Source organism: Pelecanus crispus, chromosome 1 (assembly GCF_030463565.1).
Source record: "Pelecanus crispus isolate bPelCri1 chromosome 1, bPelCri1.pri, whole genome shotgun sequence".
NCBI classification, from domain to species: Eukaryota; Metazoa; Chordata; class Aves; order Pelecaniformes; family Pelecanidae; genus Pelecanus; species Pelecanus crispus.
Window position 1 is genome coordinate 193,038,371 of NC_134643.1, and position 14,008 is coordinate 193,052,378.

At 39.5% G+C, this 14,008-nt stretch overlaps 1 protein-coding gene across 1 annotated transcript in view; it reads right to left on the reverse strand.

Annotated features, from left to right (window-relative positions):
• Positions 1–6,164: 6,164 nt before the first annotated feature.
• ENOX1 (ecto-NOX disulfide-thiol exchanger 1) overlaps positions 6,165–14,008 on the reverse strand; it is a 141,790-nt gene continuing 133,946 nt past the window's right edge. The window contains exons 11-13 of the mRNA XM_075716990.1: positions 12,460–12,562; positions 9,442–9,527; positions 6,165–6,296 (exon numbers count right to left, since the gene is read on the reverse strand). Of these exons, the coding sequence (XP_075573105.1) occupies positions 6,165–6,296; positions 9,442–9,527; positions 12,460–12,562 (321 nt within the window). The remainder of the gene's footprint in view (positions 6,297–9,441; positions 9,528–12,459; positions 12,563–14,008) is intronic.

Genomic DNA, 14,008 nt, shown 5'->3' on the forward strand with positions numbered 1-14,008 from the left:
CAGGTGTTGAAAAATTGGAAAGGATATTAAAAAAAGGATGCAATGATTTGAGGAAGAGCAGAGAAATGCTTTATAGCAAAACACTTAAAAGCTCAATCTGTTTAGTTTATGAGAAAGAATACTGAGAAGTAAATAGACTACAATATATAAATGTCTTCATGAGGAGAAAATATGCAGCACTAAAGGATTATTTAATCTTGCAGAGAAAAGCAAAACTGGCTAGAAGAAGCCAGAAAAAAAAAGTTAGGAAGTAAGGACACAACTTTGCCGATGCTAATCTCTTCTAGCAAACTATCAAGCAAAAAAATATCTTTTCTATCACTTGATAACTTTGATTACGGCTGGATGTTTTTATGGGAGTTTTATTTTAATCCACCATATGCTATTGGGATCACTACTGAATTAACTGTGACATGGCTAAGATACGAGCAGTCCAAGTGGATGATTTTTTTTTAGGCTTCAATGTTATGTATATAAAAGTACACAAATTGGCAAGAAGTACTTAGCAGCCAGAAGTCTGAGCAAATGGTTATATGGCTGTGGTAGGATTGCAGGAGTGCTCTGTGCTAGCTTTAAAGGAATACATATTTTTTTCCTCTTGCTGCCCGCCAAATATCCCTATTGAGTCAGCCCATTAAATCTGAACAGGCATGATGTTTATTACCCAGTGTGAGGCAAAACACCTAATCAAAGGTACTCCTGGGCATATCCATTTGATTTTGTTTAAAAATTAGGATTTTCACGTATTCAATGGAATGGGTTTATGTAGTCAGAGGATCTGCACCTTGTAAGCATAATTTCCTGATTCAGCTTGACTTACTTGTTTTTGAAACATTCAGTTTTAACTCAGTAAGTAAACAGTCACCCTTTGCAGTCACACTGACTGTGCTCTCGGAGAGTCTGGAAGAAGGAATAGCTTCCTTCAGATTGTGTCCTGCTTTATAGGCATTTAATGCCAATAAATGTAGAAAGATTTCTTTTTTTGTGAGCATCTCAGCAATTGCTTCTGGAGGGGATTGACTACAGAACAGAATCAGATGGAATTTGCTGCTGTTTCTACTTTCTTTCTGAGGGAAAAGTTAGGGTAAAAGAGCTGCAGATCTTATCAGGGTAACCAGAGTGACAAGTCAAGGGACAAGTTGTACCCTTTCACAGGGAAAAGATGATAAAAGCCTTGCACTTCAAATGCTGAACTCTGAGATGCATTTGTTAAGTGGACAAAGTGGGTATCAGTCCTGTATCAGACCTAGTTACTACTGGTACTGGAGGCACAAAAAGAATATATCTCCCAAACCAACCATTCCTTTCCCTCTTCATCTCCCCAAACCTCGTTCCCCAAATCAGCTCACATCAGCACAGAACATTTTTGTCATACTAAGACTGACTGTCAAAGCCATTCTCATTTTAAATAAAACAATGCTTGCAAGACCAGGATTTTGACTCAAACAAACCACTCAGAATGCTCTTATGACAAATTTTCTAGCTTTAGATTCCACAGCATTTACTGTACATAATGTGCAGCTAAATGTAGCATAGCTTGATAGAGGATTTTCTCTAAATCTCAGTATAGCTGTTCCTTAAGTGAATGTGATGCTCTGGCAGTCGTGAACATGCAAGTTTTGCCCAAAACATGTACACTTCAATAAACAATTAGACTCCAGTATGTGCAATATCATGAGGAGATATTAGAAATTTCCTTTTTAGTAATGGGGATAATGCAGTCTTCAACAAACATTGTTCTCTCTTTTGGGTATAAAATGCAGTTTAACAGAGAGGTTACACTCATCTCCCTTGAATGTGCAGGGTGAAATGCACATTTGTCCAAGAGGTTTTGCACAGTGTATCTCTTAAGCCTTCAAGTGGGAATCAAACACAGTGCAGTAGGAGGCTGACCCTCTAAACTGATCAAAGTCAACCCTGCCACCATCCCAAGACAATTCAAAGCCGAGGATGAGCTAAAAAGCTCTCCTGGGAGAACAGGAGTTTAGGCCAACTGAGCTTGCAACTCCCTGCAAAATACCCTCAGCTTGTTTGGGCAGTTAGAAGCCGAATCTTCTCCTGCTCCACTAGTCCCTGTTTGAGAAGAGGGGACACTGCTATAACTTTCTGCCATAACTTGCAGTTGCATGCCTGATATTGCACAGTCTCACCTCTTGAGCTCATGGTTAGCCTGATGATGTGGTATGTCTTTGGTCTTTTCTTTCCTTGTTTTCTTTCCCACTACCATTGTGAGGATCCTGCTAGCTGTCAGTGTCTTTGAGTCTTTGCCAAATGTGCATCCTCCTTCAACCTGACTGAGCTGGAGAAACTTGCTTTAGGTCTTGTACTGCCTCATTTCACTAAGTACCACTTGGCCACCTTAACATCTTTTTTCTGGGGGAGAGCATGCTGACTTCTGCTGCGGCTGACCAAGTCTCTGTTCCAGTCATCAGGATACAGTGACATAGAGAAAGGCTAGTCTTCCACCATCCTGACTTTTCCACCATCATGACTTCTCTACAACTACCTGAAAGGAGGCTGTAGTGAGGTGGGTGGTGGTCTCTTCTCCCAAGTAGTTAGCGATAGGACAAGAGGAAAAGGCCTCAAGTTGCATCAGGGGAGGTTTAGATTGGATATTAGGAAAAATTTCTTCACGGAAAGGGTAGTCAAGCATTGGAACAGGCTGCCCAGAGAGGTGGTGGAGTCACCATCCCTGGAGGTGTTCAAAAAACAGGTAGATGTGGCACTTTGGGACGTGGTTTAGTGGGCATGGTGGTGTTGGGTTGACAGTTGGACTGATCCTTTCCAACCTCAATGATTCTGTTCTAGTTTTACTTTCATTAAAAATAATCCAGCCACCAAGCCAGGAAACATGAAATTAATTATTACTCTACCCTTAATTGGTTTAGTGGTGGACTTGGTAGTGTTACGTTAATGGTTGGACTGGATAATCTTAAAGGTCTTTTCCAACCTAAATGATTCTATGATTCTATGGTTCTATGATTCTCCTTTTATCATAGTTAAGTGGCATCACCTCATGCCATTTTCACAAGTTGCTTTGCTGTAATGCCCAACAGTGCTAAGAAGAGCACCGTCACCCACAGCCATGGTTCCAGGGGTTTACAGCCATCCTCCAGTTATACACTTCATATGGAGTACATCTTTCTGGGTTATAATGGCATCAGATTGACTGACACCACTGCTCAGACAAGCTGGCTAGAATATACTTTGCCAGAATTTAATGTTGGCTTGCAGAACATTACTGTCTTCTCCATATATCAGTAACATATCTGCAAGAGATAGACTAGACTATTTCAGTTGGAAAGGACCTACAAAGATCTTCTAGTCCAACTACCTGACCAATTCAGGGACGACCAAGTTACAGCATGTTATTAAGGGCATTGTCCAAATGCCTCTTAAACACTGACAGGCTTGGGGCATTGACCCAAGCATCGACCCAAGGAAGCCTGTTCCAGTGTTTGACCACCCTCTCAGTAAAGAAATGCTTCCTAATGTCCATTCTAGATGTCTTTTGAAGGTCGCTGCCTTGATATTCATCCCATTGTATCACTTCAGGACCCCCAGCTGGATCCCCCAAGGGTCATGATAAGGACATTTCATCAGCTAAGTGATGGAGATGAGCATTTTAATCCAGTTTCCCCCAAAGCCACTTAGCACACAATGTTAAAGCCAGTTCTGGGGCCAAACCTGATCCTCATGAGGTTCCCCCTGAGTTTCAAGGTCTCAGCTGATACATTACAATATTGCAGGATGCCTCTATGCTATTTACATTTAAATTTTAGATCTTCTGTGGTGGTATCAAAAGGCCAATGAAGGAGGTTCCCTTTTAGCTGGTACTACACAAGGACTAAAAAGTCACTCTCCTAAAGCACTTATGGTCTAGATACACATGAAAAATCCAGGAGGGAAAAAGGAAGAGAAAACACATGCAGAGCAAATAAGGTGATTATGTTACAAGGTCCTGTCAGTCTTAAGATGTTTTGTAGCTATCTGGGATTGGAGTTGTTTTGTGGAGAGGAGATGAGCTAAAGGGAAAAAAAGGAGGACACGAGAAAAGGGAGGACAGAATATGATGAATAAATATAGCATGAAGAAAGCTGAGGTGAAAGTTTTCTCACATCTCTTTTCCCAAGCCTAAGTGCCATCCATACGCATTTATGTTACAGTACTTAAATAAGAGCTGTCAGACCTAACACATATTTGCCTGAATTATTCATAAATCTGTATGATCACAAGAGAAGAAAGAGTTGTTATTTGGATTAAACTAGTTAATTTTCATTAACATAACTGGCATATAATTACTAGTTTCACCCAAGTAACTTACATTAACACAGGTTCTGTAGCAAACATAATAGAGATGTATGTTCTTTAAAAATTTTTTGTGTGTACTGGCTCAAAGCATAATAGACCTGCTAAGCCTCCTTTTTCCCTTCTGTACACAATTAACAAGTCGTTTAGTATTTCTATATTCCAGGTAGATGCCAGAAGAGAAATAGGTCCTAAAGCAGTAATCACTAACAGCCATGTACGAGAGTTCCTTCAGGACTAATTGCATTTGACACTAATTGCTGTTTATTGAAGAACCTGAGTGAAACATCACTCTGACATGTATCTGGATACTTCCTGCATCAGTTGCAATTTGCCATATTTCCTGCTGTTTGTGCCACACTTTATAGGGCCAGCTCTCTTGCGGCTGGCTCCTCTGCCTACATAGAGGTGTGACTTGGAGGGGGCTGCTGTTTCTTATCCAGCACCATGCTAAATGCTGTACTGGTGCAGCTCTCTAAAGTAGGTCTCTGGGAGGAGTGATTCGTTTGATACTCTCCTGGCTTGGTTGATACACACACTTCTTCAGCTTCTGCTGGCTCTTACAGGAGTGCTGGAGTACTCTGTGTTTGACAGTAAATCCTAAATGGTAATTTACATCAATGTCCCCACTTAAGGGACACCACCAGAAGTGCGTTATTCCTTTCCTTGCCTGACCAAAAACCAGAAGCATTAGATGGGAGTTAGAAGGAGTACCTAATTGGATGCATCATGGCTACCCAACACAACACTGAAAATGAGAAATCTGAAGGTGTTCACTTTTAACCTGGCTGCTTGTCTGAAAAAAACAAATGAAATCTGTTCAGTTAAACAAAGGTCCATGCTGGTACTTCTTCTACCAATATTTGTAATTATTTTAATCTTAGCTAATATTGAAAGCTCTTTTTTGATTCCTAACTAATTTAACCAAGTTATCTACAATTAATAGTTTGTGTAGGAGAAAGATAAGTGCCAGGAGACTGTTGCTGGATGGGTAAAAATTCAAAAACATCAGAAGAAAAACTTATACAAACAATATGGTAGAAGTCATATTTATTGATAAAAATTAATATATCTGCTATAAAATTTGTAACAGTAATGCAACTGAATATTTATTTTGATGCATAAACCTGAATGTTACATACCAAATACAATACAGTAACACTGGTTTCCTCCTTATTTACATGTTTATGAAAATTGATATGCAATCCATGTTAAAAGAACTTGTAATGGAGAATAGTTACATTAGAAAAATAATATTCTTGATAAAGCATTCTTGAGGACTCCAATCACATTTTCAGGCCTCTTTCAATAAGGCAAAAATCCCTGGTACAGCATATAACTTAATTTACAAAATACAATAACTTCAGACACATCTTCAAGTTTTCTTTTGGTATGCTTTTCCTCACTGTAAAATTACTCAATTTTCTTACTAAACAGAAAGAAGTTTCAATAACAAAACTTAATGAGTTCTACTACATATGACATATACATCGCTGTAGCTTAGCGACCATAACCGGGCAATCTTTCTCCTTAACTGTTTGCTCAATGAGCTTTTCTTAGATGTAGGACATGTAGTATTTTGAAATCATTATGACTGTGGTATCTTTCTTCAGTTTTCATAGGAAACAGATCTGTCACATTTTGAAACTTTTTTTTAAAAATTTTATTTTATTTTAGGAACTGGTGCACAACTACATTTCCACTCACAAGAGAACGTCACAAATGTAACTAAAATTAGGCTTGGATAACTTTGAAAACATACTACTATGTGCCCAAACCCAAATTTCTTACTTTAATACTTTATAACCCTGCCATGCTCTAGGAATTCTTCTGCATAGCTTCATTACTAGTCACAGTCAGATAGTTTTAATTCCTTCAAAGGCACAAAACTTCCACCTTTTTTCCAGTGTTGCTCCTACACCAGTGAATTCTTGTTTAAACATGCGTGGCAGTCTCATCAAAAGCATTTCTATCTCATTTGCAGAGATCTGAGAAAGAAATAAAGGTAAAATTAAAGTGTGAAAGCTGTCCTTTAAATTGGAAAGAGGAAATATGGAGAAAACAGCTGAAAACAACCAACCATTATTATTTTTTTTTAACCTTAGCCTGACATGAATTTCCAGACTCCAAGCACAGATTCCTTGCAGGAATAATTCTGCTTTTGTAAATGGCATCCCACTATAAAAGAATGACAACTGCTGTGTCGGGGCTGCTGCTGTTATGAAGTCCATCTAACTACAGTTATGGGCATACTTATGAGGAGGAGAAAGCAAATGGGACCTTATTCTTCCTTCTCATCCCATGACCTCTTGAATCCTCCTCCCAGATCCATAAGGTTCATTCTTGCAAAAAACCTAATAGAGGGACTTTATTTTTAATCAGCTCACTTGTGTTACTTAGTTGCTGACTATCCATGGAGCCATCTTCTCCCAGTTTGGCCTAGTTCAGCAGCCCCAGATAACTAAGCAGTAAGGTTCCTGACTTGGCATTGCTCAGGATGTTTTTATGGTTTTGAAACCTTAATGACTGGTCACCTTCCTAATGGGAAAGATGCTCTCATTGTGGAAAACACTTTCACAAAGGCAACCTTTTTAGTATAATCAGTATAATAATCCTACTGCTCCTTCTTCTAAAGGAAGGTCATGAAAGGAACAGCAAAGAAATCTATGGGTGCTGCCTGTTATCCACAGGTATCTCCATGGTTTGATAGGCTTCTCTGGCAATGATGATATTTCTGCTTATTCATAGTAGTGGAAAACTTCCATGGTGAAAAGTTTCCTTTTAAAACAGTATATAAACATAAAATATGTTAATTATACCTTACTCCACCCAAGGGTGGTGAGAAAGTATCTATCACCTCTTATTTTCCTTAGCAGAAAGATTAAATGATTTGTTTAAGGTGGCACCAAAAATCAGTGTTGGAGGCAGTCTAAAGCCCCAGAGTAATCAGGTCCATCTTTTACATACTCTCATGGCAGTAATGGATAGCTGGTTACGTTTGGGTAATGTATCTGAGCTCTATACTGAGCCCTCAGCCCACATGGGTATGCTGACCCTACCATTCTTGTTCAGGTGAGGAATGACAGGCTAACCCTGGAAAGTAATTGAAATTCATCTCTGAGATTGCATCTCTGGATTGCGCTATTAAAAAGTAATTTGTTGCTACAAGCAGTTACTTCCAAAATAAACCAGTGAGGTCAAATTTTGTGGCTCATGTTTATTATGCAGCAGATAGGTCTGCTGGTAGCTGCAGGGGCTGGTATGTTGGCACCTCAGAGAGACGGAGACAACGCTCCTTCCATGAAAGCTGTGTTTGCAAGTTACGGGTTTGATCCTGGCAGCTTCACAGAAGCCAACACGTTACTCGCGTGAGTAGAAATTCAAGGACAGAGGCCACAGACATGCACAAGAAAGGATCACAGCAGTGAAGGGGGAGAAAGTTGAAGAGCTCAGTGGTCAGAAGCAATGAGCAGCAGGGCTGGAGCCCAGGGAGCTGGTATTTTAAGTGACTGCTGTTTTCACTCAAGATATACAGAGCTGGAGAGGTCAGCCAGGGGAAAAAGCAGTTGAAACTTAGCCAAATGCTGTGTTAAGGAAGGACTTGAAAGATGACTGAGGAGATCAGGCAGACTGGGTGCTGCAGGAACTGGGGACGAGATGAAGGAAGGTGTAGATGTGGCAGAGGCAAGGAATAGAGAAGCAGAAGAGGAATGGTTGCAGGTGTGAAGCTCTGGATGTATCAGGTCTTGATAAAATCAGAATTTTTTTAAAAAAATTGAAATTCACCAGCTTCTCACCTCTTTCTACCGTCCTCATCCCTTATTCCTTTTTCATTGTGGGTAGCAGTGACTGTAAAGCGCTAGCAAATCTGAGCTGCCATGGCCTGAAGCTAGTGCCTAAGAACTTCATCACCCTTCTTCACTCTTCCATGCAACCTGTCTTATTTCCAGTGGGCTTCTAGCTCAAGATCTCCTCTGCTTTTAGCTATACACTTTTTCATAGAAACAGAGGAAGGACCCTCCAGAGGCATGAAGCCACCCATCAAAGCAACCCATCAAAGCAGCTGCAAGGTGACCTTGGCTACGGGTGGCATGGCTGGAGGGAGTGTTCAGGAACAAAATATTACCAGGATCAAATGAGTTGTGTCTAACGACCACCACACAGGGAGTGCCACTCACACTCAAGTCCAGGTGCACACCATAGCTAGATCCTGATTCTGTGTTTGCAAAAAGATGTGGGCAAGCACTGTCATCCCCATGTTCAGATGAAGTATTGGCAGATGTGGATCAGAGCTGTGGCTAACCACAGGGTGATCCCTGCATCTGCTAAGTATCTCATGCAGTCTAGCATCCTGCAGAGCCATTGTTTAACAGTTAAGAGTAGCATTCAGCTGACCAAAGGTGACTATTTCACAGCTGAGCTGCTCACCCTTGACTTGCTTAATATTCAGTAGAGAGGAATAGGCCCTTTTGGGGCTTGATTTCATCTCATCCTACAGTAGATACTCAAAAGTAAGTCACAGAATCTTATCCTACAGGTATGTATTGACTATGGACTGTATGAACTGTGCATTAAAAACCACTTTGCACACTGTAGTGTGTTGGCCTCACTTTTGCATTGGCCACACCTTCTCTGAACTTAGCAATAGGGTCAGCCAATTCCTTTATGAGGCCCTCTCTGCTTCCAAGTGGAGATGAAGGGTATGCTTCATGGTATATAATTCACGTGTTCATGAAAGTTCATATTCAGTGTGACCCACGACTAACAAGTTTTAGAAGTGTAAGGAATCATCTCCTAAAACTCTGCACAGTTTGATGGCCATGGCTGCACCTGCCTCTCGTTCTGCTTTCTTTCTCCTCAGCTGTATTTCAGGATCATGTATCATAAAATCAGCTGCTAGTCTTTGCCATTTAAGGCTCTGCTCTTCTTTGCCACAAAGAATAGCTAAGCAGCGTGAGGCAAAGACCTCAACACAAGCACGTGCACTGTAATTTGCGAATGAATAAAGCCTGCAAACCCCCAAGCCCCATATCCCATTATCTTTCTAATGGAAATGCACGAAGAGTTTAACCTGCAGTAAAGAATAATACAATATTTCTATAGAGAAAACAGATTTTGATTAAATTTTTTTACCCTAGAGTCCAACTGCTGCATATAAGACCAAAGATATTCTATATTGGCTCCAAAAGGGTGGACGTGAAGAAATGTGGATATGATACCTGTATTAAAAACAAACGCACACAAAGTATTGAAATTACCTCAGATAATATATCATTAAAATAAGCAAAATAATTCTGAATAGCCTGCTCTTGCAGGTTTTTCAGTATGAATTATGATTCTTATTTTTCTTACACAACCCAATAAACATAACAAAATGGCATATTTTTAATACAGTCATAATAACATGGTAAACACAATAGCTCATCTTCAGGAATGACAGCAGTTAGCAAGTAAGTGACCAAGATAATATACTGATGAATAAAGGAATTTCTAAACAAAGACTTGCTGGAAGCATTTCAACTACCAATTTTATGCTTGATTTACCAATATAAAATTGTGGATATTGTAATGGTAAAATTATTGCTTTTTTCCCCTTCACTGGATGCTCTGTTGTGAAAATGTTTCATATAATTGTGTCAGAAACCTCACTCCCTCAAATTTTTCTAGTAATTATGGTCATGCTGGTTATGAAAAGTGCTTAACCTGTATTACCCCTAAGTGCTGCTGAAGAAAACACAAATCCTTTATGACATATTTACTTATTTACTTTCTCTTAAATGAGAGCCAGTTCTGTCTATCTTCATTGTTATTTACAAGATCATTGTAAAAGGTATAGGGATAAAAGTGGCTTAGGATGAGTCAGGATCTAAGTCTAGAGACTTTTTCTGCAGTGAAAATCAAGTGACAGCATAATAATGATGACCAGATTAAACAAGATTGGGCATCAGAATTGCTATTAAAACACTATCCAACTTCTTCTCTTCTAAACAAACAGTGACAATACAAAATGGCATGTGTGTTACTGTTTGGGGAGAGTTGAACTGTAAGAATCAGAGCAAATGTTTTCAACTCTGGATGGGTTTCTTAGCTGAACCACCCTAGGGGAAGTTCCTTATATTTAAAGCATAAACACTGGGATTAAGATGCTTACAAATGACAAAAATGGGTCAGTGTATCTTGTGTACTGCAGGCCATGCTATTTTCTTGATGCTGAATGAATCAGGATAATCTTGGATTTCATATTTCCCCAAATACTGGCTATGGTTGAAAATGGTAAGTAAAATTTAGCTCAAAAATGATCTTTGAGACTGGCTTTGCAAAGAACACCTTTTTTCCTCCCTCATTTTTCCAATAGCATTTGCAAACTTATGACTCTGCAAAGGGAGGGGCATGTATTTAATTTTATACTATGGTGAGTGCTAGCAGCAGTTACCTTCTTTGTGCTGTGCGTGACCATAAGCACACACACAAGACCCCCTGAAGCAAAAGCAAAGACCATCACACTTGGATGAGTTGATGGGAAATCAAATTTGCATTCAAATCACATTTTACCAGTGGCATTGCATTTGTTATGTGTGTTCCCAAGGCTTTTCAATTCAGGATGTTCAAAGCTAGCTCTTTCATACAATGTAAATAAAAAGTCATTTGAAAATATTTTGTAGTTATTGACTGGAGTTCCATGATAACTTTTTAGTAATTTATTTTTCTTTTATGCTCTTTTCCTCTAAGACAATATTGAATTTTGTAAAATATAGACAAACTCAGTGAAGGCCCTTTTTTCCCTTGCCACACCTGAACATGCCTCAGAGGAAGAGGTAACATGAAATCCATCTTCAGCAATCTTTTGCCTTTGAATTGTAACAATGAGCCAGTTGTGGGGGTATTATGACCAGTAATATCTGAACTGAGATTACACTGTTTGAGTGTGCCACTGGACAGCTGGTTGGTGAGACCCACTTTGGGACACTGCCACCACTTGTTACAGTCAAATAACGAGTGACCTAGAAAGAAAATTTTTTATTCTCTTCTTAAAATCCCATCCTTGCTACCCTTCTCACCGAAGTTATCTTTGAACAGATCAAATACTGTCCATTGCAATTAAAAGTTTCAAATTTTATTATAACAAGCAAAATTAAATCAATTCATACATTTCTGTACATCCCACTGTTCCACTTCTCACCAGTCACAGGAAGTTTGTATACTAAGCCCTTTAAACATTTAAATACATTCTTCACTTTTAAATGACCTTTTTGGCCTGAACTGTCTGAATCTGTGCCCCAGCAATAAACCAGCAACTTTCCTGGTGCTTAGCAGATGCAAATGAGTTGCATTTAAACAAATTAAGGTAGTTTTGGAACTATCACCTACCGGGATACTGCTGATTTTGTGAAAAGACCAAACCAAAGAAATGAAACCTTGTCTTTCAGGTCAGCATTCCTGTGAATGGCAACCATGCCATAGGGACCACTTTGGACTGTGGGCCCTTAGGCTCCGTGAAAACCTGCCCCACTGAAACCAAATGCAAAACATGCACAGATATAAATGGGGCATGTTCCCTCCAAGGGCAGCATGGGTACAGCCAGCATTCCTGTGTGGCTAAATGCTAGGTACTAGTTAGCTGGCCCACTGCCTATAAGCTTTAGCTTTTAGGCACTCTTTAAGAGTTTATTTTAAAGATTTTATTCTAGGTAAAGGATATGACAGTCCTTGTGGTATTCTTTATAAATATTCATATTGCTAATTCCCTCATCTAATGTCAAAAGCATAAATCTGGCTTGCTTAATACATCCAGTATACATATTTTTTGCTTGGTAGTTTGCTAATATTATTTCCATCCCCTTCCTCCTCACTATTTTGTCTCATAATCAGATAACAAGTTACACAATTCTAGCCTGCTAAATGTTGATGTAAATAAAGTCTTCATACATTCATGCTGCAAGTCTAAATGTAGATCCTGCAATTTTCTTCATACCTGAAATCACTTGTGGTTTAGGTTTTCTCTTACTAAAAGGCATTATGAATACAGATGAAAAATACAAAAATATCTTTTTTTTACTTTTATTAGCACAAAGATGCATGTAAACACATATGGAAAACAAAAACTTATTAAAAGGCATTTTGTCTCAAAAATCTTCTTTGGGGTTATCTTACCTATTAATAGTGCCTCTTTCTCTGATTTTAGACCCGGGCTTCGTTTCTCTGAATTTTTTTCTCTGTCTTGGTTGACCAATGCTACTGTCAGTACATTGATTTCCTATAAAGTTAAAAAAAAAAACAAACAAAACAAAACAAACCAGATGGTCATGTAGATCTCATTTACTTCAGTTAAACCTGTCTGTTTCCTTTCAACTCTATAAAAAAGATCATTACTTTAATTTACATCTAAAGACAAGACAATTATAAATAACTGATTTGTTTGCAGAATATTAAGACACTTTTTGAAGTACCTTATGCCAAGAGCTGCCAAGAAGAGAAATTTTGCTTGTGGAGTAAGCATTAACTTTGTTACTAGTGCTTCTTCATTACAACAGATTGAAAGATGTGCCATAAAGCGTGGGGATGGTCAGAAAACTCATGTTTTTCTAGCTATTAAAGCTGTAAACACAGACAGCCTCTAGGGAACATGAATGGAAACATTCAGCTACAGCCATAAGAGTAAATTCAACAGTCACTAGCAATGTTTCTAGCTACTAGAGCACGATCATCTACCCTGTTATACTCCTCGACCAGTGCCTGTCATGGTGTTGGCCCCTGCCCCAAACAAATCCCAGGCACATTTTGGGGGTCAGCATGTTGCAGGGACCATTCCTAACAGGCAGTTTGCATAAAACTACCTTGTTTTGAGTACTGAAAGAGACTCAGCCTTAAGGGCAAACCAGTGGAGGCTCTTGCTTTGAGCTCCTTTTTCTGCAAACAAGTGGCCTGAACCATCCAAATCTCAGCCGAGCTGTCACATGTTAGATGCTCCATCAGAAGTACCCAGGCAGTTGTGTGACACAGGTTGCTCTTCTTATGTGAAGTAAACAAGTTATCTCTATTTCAGAGGCATGTAAGTGGCCTCAAAGTGCATTGCACAATATTCAAGCATATACATGGGCTGTTTCCATGGAGCAACTGATATGCTTGTTCCTTGGTGAGGCAGTGACTCACGCTGCTGCATCTGCTCTGTGAAATGCTCAGCAGCTCCATGCAAAACCTTGGAGGCAGAGAGCATGGGGCTGGAGATATGCTGGTATGAGGTGGGACTGTGCAGAAATGGTGCTCTTGTTCTGGTTGGGGGAGTCAAGGTAAGCAGCTGGAGGTTGCATGGGACTGGTCAGCCTTAAACGCAAGCAAATTTGCACTATTCAGTGTAATGATGTGGCCCATCTAGAACATGCACTCGGGGTGGTGCCGTGCTCCAAAATTCTTGGCAAGCATTTTTGGCAACAAAAGAGAGACACTGGGCTTGGGTCACTCTAGAGCATTTCTGAAGGTGTGAATAATCCATGCTAAAAAAAGGCAAAAACTCCAAAATATGTCAAATATGCTTCTTTATAGATGACTAAAGGCTTCACAATCTGTGAGATTGGTAAAAAGAGTCAGGCACTTCCTCATTCTCAATTAAAAAAAAAACTAAAAAAACACCACAAAAAGCCCCCAGGGATGTACTCTGTGTTCTTTATAGGCTGGCTCCAAGGAACAGCTGCCCGACACACAG